The sequence below is a fragment of the Rhopilema esculentum genome, chromosome 21 (genome assembly GCF_057945365.1).
Source record: "Rhopilema esculentum isolate cy_ngs chromosome 21, ASM5794536v1, whole genome shotgun sequence".
Classification (NCBI taxonomy): Eukaryota; Metazoa; Cnidaria; class Scyphozoa; order Rhizostomeae; family Rhizostomatidae; genus Rhopilema; species Rhopilema esculentum.
In genome coordinates, this window is record NC_142835.1 from 5,451,128 (window position 1) to 5,468,580 (window position 17,453).

At 35.4% G+C, this 17,453-nt stretch overlaps 1 protein-coding gene and 1 non-coding gene across 2 annotated transcripts in view; one reads left to right on the forward strand and one right to left on the reverse strand.

The window, feature by feature from the left end:
* LOC135684561 (multiple epidermal growth factor-like domains protein 8) overlaps window positions 1-17,453 on the forward strand; it is a 30,588-nt gene that overhangs the window by 10,758 nt on the left and 2,377 nt on the right. Inside the window, exons 12-28 of the mRNA XM_065200174.2 lie at window positions 880-1,116; window positions 1,840-2,183; window positions 2,388-2,618; window positions 3,374-3,525; window positions 4,476-4,686; window positions 5,086-5,647; window positions 6,011-6,316; window positions 6,998-7,093; window positions 7,257-7,431; window positions 10,444-10,607; window positions 11,408-11,558; window positions 11,825-12,559; window positions 13,014-13,259; window positions 14,250-14,433; window positions 14,936-15,125; window positions 15,806-15,967; window positions 16,537-16,670. Of these exons, the coding sequence (XP_065056246.2) occupies window positions 880-1,116; window positions 1,840-2,183; window positions 2,388-2,618; window positions 3,374-3,525; window positions 4,476-4,686; window positions 5,086-5,647; window positions 6,011-6,316; window positions 6,998-7,093; window positions 7,257-7,431; window positions 10,444-10,607; window positions 11,408-11,558; window positions 11,825-12,559; window positions 13,014-13,259; window positions 14,250-14,433; window positions 14,936-15,125; window positions 15,806-15,967; window positions 16,537-16,670 (4,280 nt within the window). The remainder of the gene's footprint in view (window positions 1-879; window positions 1,117-1,839; window positions 2,184-2,387; window positions 2,619-3,373; window positions 3,526-4,475; window positions 4,687-5,085; window positions 5,648-6,010; window positions 6,317-6,997; window positions 7,094-7,256; window positions 7,432-10,443; window positions 10,608-11,407; window positions 11,559-11,824; window positions 12,560-13,013; window positions 13,260-14,249; window positions 14,434-14,935; window positions 15,126-15,805; window positions 15,968-16,536; window positions 16,671-17,453) is intronic.
* Trnar-ucg (transfer RNA arginine (anticodon UCG)) lies at window positions 8,499-8,571 on the reverse strand. Its single transcript has one exon. It is a non-coding gene; the product is annotated as a tRNA-Arg (tRNA).

The following is a 17,453-nucleotide window of genomic DNA, read 5'->3' on the forward strand; positions in this document are numbered from 1 at the left end:
CTAAAAGAATTGTGTCGTATTGTTGATACTGTTGCATAGCATTTTATAGTTTTATTTCAATTGCTTCCCAGACTCTAATAATCTTTGTTCCTTTAAATCTTAAATTTACAAACTTGATTTCGCCTCCCTATCTTCTTAGCCTCTCCCGCCCTTTATTAGGGCTTTGCTGTAGGCTTCCAAGAATCTCGCTAACATAACCCGTTAATAAAAAGAACATTTCAAGAAATTCTTGAACAATGTTGTGTTTAATCTGAAACTAGCAAAGTTTCAAGTAATTTTAGCTTAAAAGAGAGATTTTCACTTTCAATTTAAATCAATGAAGTGTCGAGGGGAAGTTTTTGGTTACCCTTGCGATCATTTACCTACAGGAACTGAATTTTTGTTGATGATTGTGTTTCTTTGAATTTGAAAATAGCTCTTAGCATTATTCCTGTGCTATGATGATTATACTTTTGGTTATGTAACAACAAAAATTATTTGTTAAGGTAACCTAAAAATACCATTCTTTTACATGGTTTTCTGCTATATGACAGAAACTTTAATAATAATGGTGACTAAAGTGTCTAACGAGAGCGTGTTCAGCGTGAATATGGCCATGATGCAACCCGTGAAAGTTACCCTCATTTCGACTAGATTGAAAAATTACTAAGCGAAAAGTTTTCATGCTAATGTTTGGACCCAATTTGTCTTTGCTAAGCAAATGGCTCAAATATTAACAATGTAAAAAACTCTTACAGTCGCTAGCGTGCCTCAACAAGATGCCTTGCAATTGATCTGTTATTGTAGTCAAGATACAAAACAACTCTTTTAGACTCATTTTCTTATGAGTCTCCTTATGTTGATGATGTATAGACTTTCATTGTTTGCTTTGTCTTTTAGCATATACCTTCAAAATACTTGCGCCCGTTTTTTTCTGAAAACTGTGTTGGCTACACCACGTGCATGGCATGCATTACTGATGCCTCATGTGGTTGGTGCACGGTACAATCTTCTTGCATTCGAAAATCCAGTTGGTCCACGTGCAAAGACAGCTATTCGAACCTAACACACCTTGTTACCAACCAGGCGTTGTGTCCTGTTTGCTCTGATCTTTATGATTGCATTGACTGCTTAAAGGTAAACCCTATCTGTATTTATTTAGCATCCAAAATTTGACTGGCTGGTATTTTTCCAGTCTTTTTCATTTTTAAAATAAGATTTATGCATTTATTTATGCATATATGATGTAGTGTTTCTAGACTGGAATCATTGAGAAATACTCAATATGAAAACTAAAGGGTAAGTAATTATGCAATTCCGACCAATAAAATATTTGGCATGTTAGATATTTACCGTTGCAAATTTTATCTCAATACCTTCATTGAATTTGTGGGCCTATCGTGCATGGGATAGGACCCTGCAGATTGTAAAGCTCCCTAGTTGCCTGGTTGCCTACACCAGTTATCTTTGCAAATCAACAATGCTCTGCCGCACCAATGTAAGGCTCGTTAGAGTTATTGGAGCTTGCGTCTTTGTTCGATGAGTTTTCAACATATCTTTAATGGCAGAAGCTTAAAGAATTGGGCAAATTCTGATTCGTATTTTATTTCGATACTCACGTTGCTAGTAATTTTTTTTATATTGTAGAAGCCCAGCTTTTTATTCTTTGAATTTTTTGCCTTAGCACTTGTTCTTTTGTTCTATTTTGTAATATTTTTTCATTTTTAGATTTGTGTCATGTAATTTAGTGATTTCCTAATGATAGTGAGGTTTTTTATTTTAGTTTGAGTCAAATCAAAGATATTCCAATAAGCTATCCGTAATTATTTTTCTTGCTCTGTAAGTTATGTTATTCCATAGAATCGGCACTGTTCATGGTCTGGTACCGATAAAAGCTGTTTAAGAAAAGGTCTTGGATCTCGTGAAATAACAACACCATCAGATTGTCCAAGCCCGTGCCACAGTCGGTTGTCCTGTTCCAGCTGTCTGGTGGATGATACCTGTAGATGGTGTCATCAAAAGCAGGAGTGCTTTCCACCTTCTTATCACATGCCAAGATATCCGCTAGGACAGTGCCATGTATATAGCATAAATCTGGGGAGCAACCAGTGTTACAACTGCTCAACCTTTACAAATTGTGCCTCATGCTTGGCTCATCATCGTTGTGGATGGTGCTCAACCACGAACAACCCATTAACTGGAAGGTGCATTGAATTTTAATCTTCTTTAGTCTAAATTAATGACTATGGCCTTAGCTTGGATATTTAGTTTGATATATTGCAAATAAAGGGTTTTGAATTGTAGAATCCGGTAGGTTTTTTCTGCTAGGACTTGCATAGTGCACGGCACGCCGAGCGTTTGGCAACTTATATTCTACTGCTATATTTTGTATCCTTCTATTCCACTAGCTGTCATGAAGGTGACTTCTCTGGTCCAGTGGACAACGGGAATTGCTCTGTATTGTTGCCAGTAAACGAGACAGTTAGCTGGGCGTACGATCGTTGTCCTGATGCCGATGAATGTCGACTGAAACTCGATGACTGCCATGTAAATGCTACTTGTTTTAACACCGATGGTAGTTATAACTGCCAATGCAATCGTGGCTATACGGGAAATGGGAAAACTACCTGCAATAAGACGTGAGTAGCCACTTAAACATTGTCAACACGTAAAGATTTTAAGAGAAGTTTAACTAAAGTCGTGGACAGGGGGTGTTGAGACTTTGCATTTTCCCTCATATTCAATGTTGATGTCCCTGCTTTTGAAACACGTGCTTCATCTTTGAATTTGGGAAAGAAGGCAAATATCGGCTATTCCGGTATGTGACTGAGCTTTTTTCAAAGTTGTATCAAGGGTTGTTATTGTTGTTGGCAGTTCAAATCTCTTGGATATATATTTACTTTTCTAATAGATGCAAAGTAAGTCGTTGGAGCTTCTTGAATAGTTTTTTATTGTAAAATTTGCATATCAAATATCAAATATCAATTCATTGCCGTTGCTATCCCATAAACCATCGAACACTTTGTCAAAGCTAGAAATTGAGGTTCAAGTAATACTGGACAGCAAAGATGGCTCAAAATACTATTATCAGTGAAATGATACTTTGAACCAAATGTAAGATACAGTCAGACCACAATGTTATTATCTCTAAGGTTGTTTTTTTCAAATAAGGTTATATGCATAAAGGTCCATCGAAAGGTGGAAAAAAATGGATTTCTTGTTAGTATTGTTTTACTGTTCATGACATCATCGTGTCAAAATCCCTACATTATCCACGCTTTCCCCCTAAAAGTTGCTTTTTTTGATTTGATATCTGACATTTACAAGTAGCTGTCAGAAATTTTTTTTGTATTTTACATCACCCATTTTAGAGCACAGGGGTGTTTCTTTGTAGTTGCTACCATAAGTGCCAACATGGCTATTGTGGATCAGATTATGAATGTAAATGTGATCTTGGTTGGAAAGGTGTCAACTGCTCCACCGATTGCTTATGTAATGGACACAGTACCTGCAAAACTGGTATTGGAATTTGTGACAAGTGCTACAGTAAGTCTTGCAATCACTATCACTAACTGCGCTATATTGACCATAGGTCCTCTCCAAAGAGGAACCCAAAGATCAACTACATGATAACTTTTGTAGCCTTTGGATCTCACAAGGTCTCGGCCTCGGTGCTTCAACTCTTTTTCTGACAAGCTGAGATACGAAGCTCTGAATTGGGCATCAAAATATCTTTATTACATTGAATTGCCCATAGGAGGTCAGAGAAATGATCCGTAGTTCCCTGAGACATGTACATAATACCAGATACCCTTCCTTGTACACAACTTCGGAATGCTCTATCTTCTTCCTGCTTCCCTGACTCCTATAACCTGAATTTATTCAAAACTAAAACTAGCAAGCTTTTCCTTCCTCTCTTCACTTTAGGCTCCAAAGGCTTTTACTGACATGACCAAATAAAGGCAAATAGTTCTCCATTAATGTTCACTCTATCAAGAGCCAATATATTTCAAATATTTTTCTTATTGTTAGAATCTTTCTCATACTGAAGTCCTTAACTTAATGTATGATCACATAAACATTTGTTGGTATTTTGCTGAATGCATGTATTGTCTTGACTATTAAAAAGATTTGTTTAGCTATAGGCCTTTTTGAAATTGCAAGCTTGTTATAGTTTATGTCGAACTTGCTTATGAACGTACATACACCTTTGATTCATATTTTAATTAGAGATAGCTAAAGCCAATACTTAATTTGGTAACTGAGGCATTTTTTTACGTAGCTTTTGTTGGCCTAATGCATGTTTTTCTGTAGATTTCGATGATGCAGTTGTTGATGTAATAATAGGGAAGTTTTGACATTTTTTATCAACCGAAATGAAACTTGCGCTTGCATTTTTAGATGGTTTGATGGCTGTTATTCCAAAATTTAAATTTTTGCTATTGAAATGTTACTCTAATAACTACGATTGAGTTGTTTTTTTCATTCTCGTGTAGATTATACAACTGGAAGCCATTGTGATGAATGCGTTAACGGTTCCTATGGATTTCCGAAAAATACTTCTGGCTGTCTGCGTTGTACTTGTAATAACCATGGTGACTTGGATAAGGGCACATGCGATAAAAGAACTGGAAAATGCGTTTGCCGTGATCAAACTACTGGGGACATGTGCGAAAAATGTAGACCTGGTCTTTCAGGTGATTCAAGGTTCGTATCAGCTTTTTGGCCTATTATTATAGCTAAGCCATTTATATTGAGCATTCATAACTCAAGATTTATGTAATCGGCAGTATCCAGTACTTAACGCAGAGTCCAGGCAAGTGCTCATCCTTTCTTTAGGGAATTCCGTTAAGCTTCTGAAGCCTTATCAAGAACACAAAGAAAAGGTGGGGTTTTGACCTGGTGTTTAAATTTATTTTTTTTCCAATTGTCCTCTAAAATTTTACTACTATGTTTTCTATACCATGTGTTCGAATTTGAGCAGCTTCCTGCAAATATGTAGTGACTGCATTGAAGAAAGTGACAAGTTCTTTTTACCAAAGTTTATGCGGGTTTTTTTTTACATACATAGACACATTCTTAATGTAATAATTTCTTTATTGGTAGAAATGGAGGAATTTGTTACCACGGTTGCTCGTCGCTAACATTCATCAAGAACGAATCATTTGGGACTCTGGCTTCTGGAGAGTCTGGGTCAAATTGCCTTTGGATGATTTCGGCTACGAACGCCTCTAAGCGTGATGTCATCTTTTCAAACTTGCCTTCGCGAATGGATTCCACCATCACTCTTAAGATGAAGCATATGGATATGTCCTGCATTGATGCTCATTTATACGTGTATGATGGCATACCAGGGAAACCCAATGCATCATTAATCGCAGTTTTTTGTGGTTATGACGTTCAAATTGCAAAGCCCGTTGTGGCAAGGTCTGGTGTTATGACAATTAAGTATGAAGGGGTGCCTGCTGCTTCGACAAAGGTCAAGTTCTACGCTTCATTCAATGTCCATACTTGTGAAAGCAGTTGCACTGGAAATCGTGAGTGCATCCGATCTCACCATAGTAACCTCAGATGCCTTTGCAAATCAGGATGGACTGGTGCCGACTGCCAGATTCAAGTCTGCCCTGAAAATTGCAACAACGCAACAAGTCAGGGATATTGCGATTATGTAAGTTTTTTTGTTTGAAACCTTGTATTTCCTGTCTGGTTTTTCTTGCCACAAGCATTGCTCCAAAACATGTTGTGCAAAGTCTTGGAAAGTATAATGCAATGCAACAGCTTTCTGTTTTTTGAATAACTTTCCCTTTGGGGTGTTTCCCTGGGCATTCTCCGGGTCCTCATTACTGATGCCAAGCTCAGTTTCATGTCTTTCAAGAATTATTACCCTCAAAATACGCGAGTGATACCTTCTTGAGATGCTCATGAGTAAGTTATGCTCCTACAGGTTCTTCGTTGAATCTTCAAATATAAAGCTGTGTCTGGAAATTGTCCTGTTTGAATATTTTTTATTGTGAAACCTCCTTATTTGCAGGCGACTGGACAATGTGTTTGCATTCCCGGCTTCGCAGGTACCAGTTGCAGTCAGCTCCGCAATGACACTTCCTTCCTCTTAGAAGACATGACATGTCAAAACAATGCTCTTCCATCACGCTTTGGCCATACAATGTTGGTAGACCAAGAGTACCAAAGTAGAGTGCTCATATACGGTGGTCGTAGCTTTGATTTCGATTTCGACCCCAGCATCTGGACATTTGATCTTGTTAAAAAGTCATGCGCCAAACTCCAATCAACAAATCAGCCTGTCGGGAGGTATTATCATTGCGGAGTGATTTACAAGGTGACTTTTTCTTGCACTTTTACGTATAACATTAAACATAAATGTTTCATGAATAATTTTGTAAATTTTTGTATATCATTATACAAAGTTATTATGAGAATATCAAATAGCATCAGATGCAAGCTTTTTCTTTCTGTAAACCTTAATGGTATGCAGTAGAAACTTCTTGTAAAAGATGACTTCCTAAATAAGTGCTAGAAACTCCTTGTTGATGAAAGCATGCAGAACTGAACTCATCATTAACACTTAACTGCATTTAAGTTGATGGATTCGGTTTTCTATTAAACGAAGCGGGAGAAAACCAACTTGTTGTTTTATCAGGCAAAAGGAATTGTAATTGGTAATAAAGAGCCTGGTAATTGTTTCAGGGGATGTAGATACTCCTATTAACGAAGTTATGCTCACAAACAAACCTCTTTTCTCGAGTGTCTTTTTTTACATGTTAATACAAACACGCACAATTTTATGTTAATACAAACACGCGTTATATGTTATCCTGGCATTGGATCAAATTTGTTTACGAAATTGTCACTCGAAAATTAGATTAAATTAGATTTTTCCCGGTTATAGCATTAGAATTTTTATGTATTTCTGGAGGACAACGTGTAAATTATGGGTTTTTGTCCTTTTGGCTAAAGTTTATTATTGCTCTCTAAATTATTATCCCGTATTTCTTTGTAGGGCAAAATGATAATTTATGGCGGGAAAACCACGTACAATGTGTCGAATGAGATGCTAACATACGACATCAAAGGAGGAGTATGGAAATCCGAAATGGTTTGCTCATACTTAATGATAAATATTTGAAAAAGTCAACGCAGCCTCGAAAATGACGTTGACAGCTCTATTCCTCTTTTTCTAATTAAACTGCTTTATTATTATGAAATTTCAGTAAACTTTCAGTGAATCTGTATTTTGAGTAACTACTGTCTCTTTCCAGAAAACTGCAGCTCTTCCTGATGTTTATGGTCACACCTGTACGTTGGTTAGAGATGTATTGTATATCATAGGTGGCTACCTGGGGAGCCCATTGGGGATACATGAATCAGTTCTTGCAGTTCACCTCACAACCTGGACATGGGAAGAGGTGAAAATCAAGAAATTTCCCATGAAAGGTACTCAAATCATTCTCTTCGCGATAGAAATTATGAGCTTTCCTTTAATCTACAGTGTGCATTTAACGTGTATGATGTCTTTCAAAATGGTTCCATTGAATATTGCAACCCAAATTTCATATATTTGTCTAAAGCAAAGTTCAAATTTAAGTTTCAGTTGTTATATCTTAAAATTCCTCTACATACAATATCTTACTACTCTACATTACAACTAATAATTACACACAATGTTAGCACATTACATAAAAATAGTTAATAAAAATAAATAAAGGTTACGCGAGATGTTGTTTGCAGGGGAATTTCTTTAGGAGGAGCTTTTACCACTTTCATTTGCAGGAGATAAAAGAGGTTTGATATGAAAATCATGTGTAAGGCCTCAAGCTATCATACCATACTAGATAAAATAAAAAAAATAATGAATTGAACAGTTGAACGAGTATCACGAACAGTCTCTGTTGAAAACAATTTGGAAGGGAAAACATTCTTCAAATTAAAAGAGAAAAATAATTATAGTCAGCAGATACTTATAGACACAAACATTGGGATTGCATTACGAAAATGACTGACTGCAGATCCATCTATTTATTTGCCTAAAATCAAGCAGATGGAAACTATTCAAGGCTCTACTCAAATGAAGGAAATGTTTCTATTATAGCTACCTGCATATTTCGAAATTTGTACAAAAAAACCTAGATTTAAGATTGTTTTCTTAGCAGAATCACGTTGATAAACAAATAGCTTATCATAATTATATCAATATAGATTTGAATTCGTATAGCCGTGCAAAGCAAACATTCTTATATGTTAATACACTCTTTTTGAATAAGAATACTATAAGTTTTTCCAGCATCGATATTCTTAAGAAATTTTCGTTTTGATGAGCCTGGATTGGATATATTTGTTATTAACATTTTAAATCAGGCAACTGCTAAAAAATGAGATGAGTAACATTCTCAAAAGCCTGAATATTAAAAAAAATGTTCTTGTAAACGGAGTGTAAAGTTATTGGTAATGTTAATTGAGTGCAAAAGTAACAAATAAAATTTTTGGGAATCTAGAGAAAAGATCGACCACGAAGGGACTCGAACCCTCAATCTTCTGATCCGAAGTCAGACGCCTTATCCATTAGGCCACGCGGCCGATGAATAATCTACTCGACATGCATAGAATATACCATCCGCAGATGTTCGTATATTGTAAGGAAGGTGGGAAAGGGAATTCTGATGCTCTCGATTAGTTTTTATTCAATCGATAATCAAACAGCCTTTGGCAATAATTTTTCATAATATTCATAAATTATGCTTATTTTTAAGTAATATAAAGTGAGTCATTAGGACCATTGCATTTTATTAATGATTTACCGACTGTCTTGAAACACTTAGAATATTTTCTTTTTGCTGACGACACAAACATTTCTAAATCCTTTGAAAAGCTTTCTAACAAAGTTAATAAAGAGCTTGATGGCCTGATGCGAATAAACTCTCTCTAAATATAAATAAAACCAACGGATTTTCAAATCAAAATAGGCAATAAACCTGTATCTAGGGCAAAAGATATAAAAGGGGCATCTTTCCTGGAACCATCATCTCATTGAAATTTCTAAAAATCTAGCTCGGAAATGTGACCTTAGCTTCAAAACCTGACATCTATTTCCAACAAAACAACAGGTAATCTCTTTTTATGGTGTCGAATGCACTACTCGTGTCAATCCCTGTTATGTAGATATTTTCTTGATATACTTGAACTCTAGCTATGAGCCATTTATGTGCCCAAGCTATGTTGGAGGTACTACGATATTGTCTATATGCGCTTTGTGATTCAGATGGAAAATTCTCTACTTTTGGCTTTGCTCTTTCTAGTACAATGTTTGACAACATTTTTCTACATCGTTAGCAATATAACTGGTCTCAAATTCTTAACAGGAACTTTAACTTTTCCTGGTTTTGGTAGGAAGAATAAAATTCCAACTCCTGTCTCGATATCATTGTGTTTTTCGAAAGTTTCGTTTACAATGATTGGAAGAATGTCGTGAAGCGCACAAGGACCATATTTTATCAAATGACTGTTGCGTTTTACTATTCGCTTCCTTATTTTAATGTTGTGACCATCATGCCTGCTTTATTTTCATAACTGAATAGGGGGACTCTCTCCTCGTTTGTTTCATCTATCGGGAGCGTTCCTTTTTTAGAATTTCCCCACAACACAATTTTGCAGTGGTCAAAACGTGTATTCTATTAATTTGATAATATAGTAGCTATTAATGCTAAAATATATTATGGGCAAATTTATAATGAAATTGCAATGAAATGAAATTAAAATCTGTTGGAAAACCCTTCCAATTTACCAAGCTTTGAATGATGGTCTTGCTTTAGTCAAGATCTACTCTGCTTTCTTCATTCGTAGATTTTTTATTCAAACTTTCACGTTGTAATAAGCCTATAGTTACTGCGATGACTGGGATGATTTTTATTTTGTGACCAGCATGTCGGTTGACGTTTCAGTTGATTTGAAATTTTATGACTGCCAAATCGTTTAAAGTTTTGTTTTATTTTTCTTTGTCGATTTGCATCAGCGGAATGTACCATTTTTTTGCAAGTGAATGTGATGATCATGCATAAGCTGCATAGTTTACTCGTAGATATGAATCCCAAAACCCATTTCATCATATGACATGTATCTAGATATAACTAATAATAAAATTAGAACACTACATATGCAGATACTAGATTATAATAATGCATACACAGTAAAATACAACATATACATATACGGTAGATATTTAAGCCCGTTTCACATTGGACGTTATTGGAAAATACGTTATAATCTTCAAGTTTTTTACCCAATATGTAAGCGATTGAGAAGATTTTTATGGAGTCAAGATGGATAGTCATTTACACTATGATAAACCTAGCGTCAAATGCGAAATGGGTGAAAAAAGAAGTAGGCACATGAAACTGTATGAAAAGGAACATTTTCTTCATTTGTTGATTACCTAAATGCATCTCTGTACAGGCATCTTTGCGCACAGTGCAGTTTACGATGCGACTACAAACCACATATTGGTCTTTGGTGGCGTTGCATTCTCTTTGACTGGTTCACGTGAATCAAACCGGCTTTGGGCACTTGACCTAATGAGAAATTCGTGGAATGAAATCCAGCCAACAAGAAATACGAAGGTATGAAATTCTATTGAGAAGGTAATAGGGAGGTAATTGGGTCCCATTAGTTGTCAGAATATGCTTCAAAAAATTTACAAGCAAGGTACATGTTTTCGTGATTTTACTTCAAATCAAGGTACTCCGAGTTTTACTCCGAATTTCACTCCAAATTTGTTTTAATATTTAACTTAAAATCTACAATTTTTAATTTTGTATCTCCCAATTGATGAACAATTTACTCTCTTTTTATTTTCTTTTTCTTTTATTTTCTAATCTTTTTCTCTGAAATAATAGGGTTATGTAATCAGTTCACAGTTTTATTCAAAATCAGGTTGGCGATTGAATTTGCAAGTCTAATAGCCCCCCTCCCCCCACATATACCATATGTTGATTCAGACCTAGTGGCCCTATCTTTCTTTCTACGTAATTTAAGACAGTTAATTTTTAGTAAATTTCAAGCCAAGCAAGGGATCACTTGAATCTCAAAAACTGCAACAAATTACAGTATCATTTCTTTCTGAAATCAAAATAAATTTACCCTTGTATTCTCCAGTATTTGAAGGTCTGTTTCTGTCTTTTCCTATCAAATTCCATCCTCAGTTCGACTCATTAAGATTGCATCTTGCATCTGTCAATTTGCATCATCAAATTTGGTGCCGAAAGAAACAAGAGCTCTTACATTATGATGATTCATATACATTATGATTATACACAGATTTATCAAACTGGAATTGATATGCCCTTTTTGCCAGCTCCACCATACTCAGCCAATGTAATCATGATTATAATAGTAGTTATGAATCAATCTTGCATTATAGCCTGTCAGTTTGTATGGCCATTCTGCTTCTATCATCAACGACACGATGTACATACTTGGAGGCTACTCCGACGTTAATAATAAAGGCTTTAATGACGATTTACTTTTGTGGAATATTCGATGCAACCAGTGGCTTATGGTGTCTTTGAATGGTACGTGTCGTAAAATTATACTCCTTCAAGTTAAAAACTAAATTTAAGTGTTATTTTTAGTTATTTCCAACTCATTTACATTAATTAAAAAGTAATATTAAATTCGTTATTTTCTTTTTTTCTTTTCATGCTTATATTTTTTATGCTTATACTTAGGTCATGTACATGTACAGCTAATGAGCAAATTTTCTCTAAACTACATAACGGAGAATAACTGATATGGGAAACTAATTCAGTTTTGCGTGAATCTCTATCTTGTGTTTTAGATTCTTTAGGTCTGCCAGCATCCCAGACTGTATATTTCCCATCAATAGCACAGTCACTGACAGCCATCAACGAAACTCTCTACTATTTTGGAGGCTTCAATGTTAAATCGCTGAACAAAATGGTTAAGATCACACTACCAAGTGATACTTGCAAAGTGTTCAAAATTGAAAGCGAGTGTCTTGGTTTTCTTGGATGCAGCTGGTGTGAATCGTCTGGCATTGGAGTTTGTTTTAAAACCGACACAACACCTCCATTGTCCTGCAATAATACAAATACTAAAAGTGGGGTTCCTTGCACAGAAGCATCTTTGAAGAATGTAAATTGCGCATCGTTCAAGACTTGTAGTGCATGTGTTTCGAAAATACCAGGGACGAGCGAGTCACACTGTACTTGGTGTGTTTTCCATGGCTGCCGAAACTCTAACGATAGTTGTACCAATACGCAGCTGAAGCACGTTGTTGACTGTTTTGAGAGCACATGCGAAGCAGCATCTTGTGAAACCTGCAAAACTGAATCTCTATGTATGTGGACGCAATACTTCGTCTATGTAAGTGAGGTTCGTCGGAATTACACAGCTGATGCCCGCGCTTTATCTCCTTGGAACTGCTTTCGCACTGCTTTGGAAATATACAATGGCAAACTAACTTTTCCTGCTCATGACAAATCACCGCCAAGATCATGCCCTGCAAAGTGCTCGTCCTACAAAAATTGTGGTGCTTGTTTATCTTCAAAAGGTACTTCTCTTTGCATTAATTTTTAGCTTTCAATGTATTATCATCATCATCGCCATCGTACTTATCTTCCTTTCTTTTCTATAATAGAAAATCCTATTTCTCTTCTTTAGCATTTTTGTGAATGATGAAATGGCTGTTATATTCCTATGTTCGGAATACCTTTCCTGGGTTGTCATTGGTAATTGTTGTTAGTTTTCCATTTATCAATATTCCATTCATCAGTTTGTAAAGCAACATCGTTACTTGATGTTTTGAATCCACTTTTGTCATTTTTTGTCGCATTATCAAATTGTTACACGTTATGCTTTGTACATTAAGATTTGCGTTTGAATGAATCAAGCTTTTTCTAGCAATGTGTCAGATGAGGTATTATTTTGAAATGAAAATCTACATGCCGAGTAATTTCCCCTGCTAAAAGCATAATATAAGAAAACATTCCTTTTGCTCATTTAAGGTGAAGAAGGAGGGTCCAAGTCCTGCTTTTGGAGTCAAAAGCTCAACCTCTGTTTCCCGCCAAGCATGAGGTACATTGCCTGTATGTCTGGAGACTGTGGTCTAATTTACAATGACACACGCAGTTGCCCGACTCCTTGTACTCTCGTTGATTCCTGTGACGCTTGCCTCAAAAAGCCCACTTGTGGCTGGTGTGCAAATCCTGGAATATTAGGGCAAGGTGTCTGCAATGAAGGTGGTCTCAAAGGTATTGCCATGCTGTTTCAGTAATGCCTGCTGTTTATCACTATTGTTTTATCTGTGAAAACATTTATCAAAACTTAATATTTTCTCTGTATCATATGTTTAAAAGTTTACCCATAACTTTAAGTGTATTTTATACCAAAGTAGATGAAAACTTAAGTTTTTACCATTAATCTTATCTAAGGACAAATAATAATCATTAAGAGGAGAAAAGAATCAGTAGAAATAAGAAGTAAGTAGAAGAAGAAAATTTTTTGGCAGTAGAGAATCTCTAAGGTAGAAGTTTTCGATCGATGTTCTTGACGTTTTAAACTCTGAAGTGTGGCAGACGAAAAGCTTTATTATGCCAAAAATGGTTGCTATTTTCAAAGCCATTTTTTAAATGGAGAAAACGTATCCAGTTTTCCATATTTTTTTAAATTGCCTATTCAAAACTGCATTGAAATGTGATTTTTCTGCGATCAGTTTTCATTGTATATTTCAAAATTTAAGTTATCGAGCCTTTTATGACGATTAAAACCCAGAACTTCTACCATTTTGATAAAGACATTTTCGTTTTTTCGTTCTTTCTTACTTTTCCTTTTTATTATACGATTGTTTTAGTCTTATTCTTTACCCTAATCTGGCCCGTTACAAAATACCTATGTATTATAGAGGTCTGTAGTTGTAGATTAATGGAATTGAAAATGAAAAGCTTTCATTATTATTATTATTATTATTATTATTATTATTATTATTAAATTCTTTGAAGATGTTTTTACAAAGTTTTTGTAAATAAAACTAATTCAGACCAACTATTTACAATGAATAAACGAATAAAGTACTAAGAAGTTGTTTAAAAAGAAGATTTTACATGGAATAGAATGTTTTGATTTTTGACATTCTATTTCAACTTTGTGGCTTATCAAATTTTGCTTATAAAGTCATTTGTTCTTGAAAGGAAAAGTTCTCTTAGTTGCAAAGAAGGCTCATCCTCTGATGCTTTCGGTTCTAGGTTCTCGAACCGGAGTCTGCAGTTATGGTAACATCAATGCAACAAGTATTTGGGCACCAGTATTGTGTCCGCTTGAAAACGAGTGTATGAATAGGAGGCACAACTGTACCATAAACGAAGTCTGTGTCGATTTGGAATATGGCTTTCATTGCAAGTGCAAACCTGGTTATAAGAGAGACAATAGGTAAGAACTGAAATCAAAATTATGTGTTGCATTATAACTAAAAGTCGTAAAGACGTTACAGTCCTTACAGACAGCGAGGTATGTAAATAGTGCGAAAATACAGATTAACTTATATGCTTACAATGGGTGACTCCATGCCTAGTTTATCTGTGACAAACTGTACGAAAGTGTAACCTACACACATGCAGGTCATGACACTAATAAAACCTGGGATCAAAAAGCTTTTATGTTCTATATTTTTGAACTAGAAACTGTGCAATGCTTCATTTTTAGTTTGTGGGATGTAAAGTGTAACCTTCTACCATAAAGTTGATCATATTGTAGATAGATCAGCTGGATGTATAAAGAATAAATTTTTCTCAAAAAAGTAAATTTCTCAAGGTTTTAGACCAATCACATTTTGCCACGAGACCTTATAAATAAATTCGTAAATATATTTGATTTCTGCATTTTTGTTGATTTCTTCAGCTGGCCAACATATTTCCTGTATTTTCATCTCTAGATCACAGCATTGTCTACCTGTTTGCCTACAAGGATGCGATAAAGGGTCTTGTGTGCGCCCTGGTGTTTGCGAGTGCCATTTCGGTTGGACCTCAAATAACTGCACAGTAGCATGCCAGTGTAACGGACACAGCAACTGCCCAAATGAGACTCATAATGATATTTGCATAAAATGCCATAATAATACTCAGGTAGATGATTTCTCTCTCTGTATTAAGATTGTGCCTTAATCGCTATCTTAATTTACGTTATTGAAGCCGATTAAACTTAATGAATGCACTCTTAAGATTTCGTCCTAGCAGACTAAGCTACCAATAAGTCTTCACCCTCCCCCTAGTTTTTTTCCACACATAAGACTAAATTGTCTCTACGAACACAAATGCTTTAGGATGATGGTTAAGTTATTCTCAACCAATTCTGTAGATGCGATATATTCGTGCTTTACCATCTGGATTTTGTTATAAGTTTGTCGTAATCCCTTTTGTGAGATGTTACATCATCCTTTTTGCTTGTAGGCAAATTTTGGACATTTATCAACTGCTTTTCGTCTGCATATCATGCAAAAAATATTGTTAAAAACCCAAGTAGATTGTCGTATTCCTAAGGGACCTTCCATCACATACATGTTAAACACATTTTAGTGTTTGTTTTGATGTTCAAGAGGAACACCCACAAAAATTGGACGTTATCTTATGTTATTCGTCGTTATCTGCCTCAGTTAGTCGCTATCTGACGTTTCTACCCAGCTTAAGTTACGTTAGCAAAACTTTCAATTTTTCCATTTTTTGAGTCACCAAGGCCATTGTATGTATACTTTCTAGTTGAACTGATACGTCTTTAAATCAAGTTTCAACCGTTTCTTCACATTTAGGGGCCCCATTGCAGCGAATGCAAAGCGGAGTACGTTGGCGACCCGACGAAAAATGTTCCATGCACGGCTTGTCTGACGCTCTGCAATGGTCGAACGTCGATTTGTGTTTCATCATCAAGGAAAGCCTCCTTTCCACCATCTGTTTTAGCGAATTCTACTCTGGTAGGGCTATTAAACCTTAGAAAGTATTTTACATATCTTTTGCTAACGATGTTAAGTTGATTTATTGAAAGGTCGTGGAAGTCTAGGTATTGTTTTTTAGTCTTCTAAGTTTTGTCAAAGTCGTAAGAAATGACCTAATGTGCGTTGTCTTATTTCTTAAGTTTAAATTTTTCCAAAATATTTTGAAACATGGGTTATAAACTGTCTTATAAGTTTTTAATGATGATGATGATGGTGATGATGGTGGTTGTGAAAGTCAAAAGAAATAATTAGATAATAATTTATGGAAGATATGAAGCATCTTCTGGATCAATTATGCATTTGTGTCTTTTAATTAGCAAAAACTTCGCTGCATTGTAAAGATGCTTTGAAGGTTGAAAAATTTTCCATAGTCTCCAGAGTAATTTCTCCTAAGCCAACTTTGTGGCTATGCTACCAATGAATAAGTGTCATAATTGTTATCAACTACTACCAACATAACACATGACACCCTCAAACCCTCGCTCTAACACTCACTAGCAAAATTCTCTATTACCATCAAAGTTCCTTAATTATAACCTTCTTTTTAGCTGCGTTCTATGATCAAGAAAGGGCCCACTGACCCTAATGATATCGTTTGTCTGGGCTGTGGGGGTCGCAGTGAAGGAAACCTTTGTGAAACATGCATTCAAGGTTTTTTCGAAAATGACAAAACATGCACAAAGTAAGTACTGAAGCTTTACTTAATTTGCTATATTTTTTCCTTCTTTTTTTTAATTTTTCCATTCAGGGATATTAATTTCCTTACTTTCGATGTGAAGCCTTTAGCAATTTAACCATTAGTAACTAAAAGTGGAGAAGTGGCTTTGAATATTGCCAGTATATAATGTGTGCCCTCGTCCGTCAATATGTACGAGACGTACTTTACACCCAAATGTCTTTTGGGAAAGTCTGCTTAGTGGCAAATATTGCTCTTCTTGTGTCGATTTTGTGTCGAAATTTCACTCATGCTTTCCCATTTAAGATGTTCTCCTTCTTTATACCCAGCCTTTTCAAGTGTATAATTCTCCAAGGCTGTCTCTCATGAACTCTTGTATTTATATGGGCTAGGTAACCTCCCTCCGTTTTCAAGTCACTACAAATATCCACACTGGTGATATTGAGGAAATACTTAGAAGCGACACTTAAGGATTTTTGTAGAATTTTTGGGGGGAGGGAGTGGTGAAATGACATTTCCTGTATCGAAAATTATGGAGAAGTTTTGTCAAATGTCGTTGTATCTTCTATGAAATCTGTTTTTGTTCAAAATTACTTGTTCCATTGAGGCGTCTACCAATACTCTCTTATGAAGTTGATTCACTTCTTGTTCTTCATATGTTAATAACAATTTGTTATGTTTTTCTATAAGTTATAAGTTATGTTATGATTTCCTATGTTTTTTTCTATCATTACCTATGATTGCTGTTAATTTATTTTGTCTGGCTAAATCTATACTCCACTCTCTTCA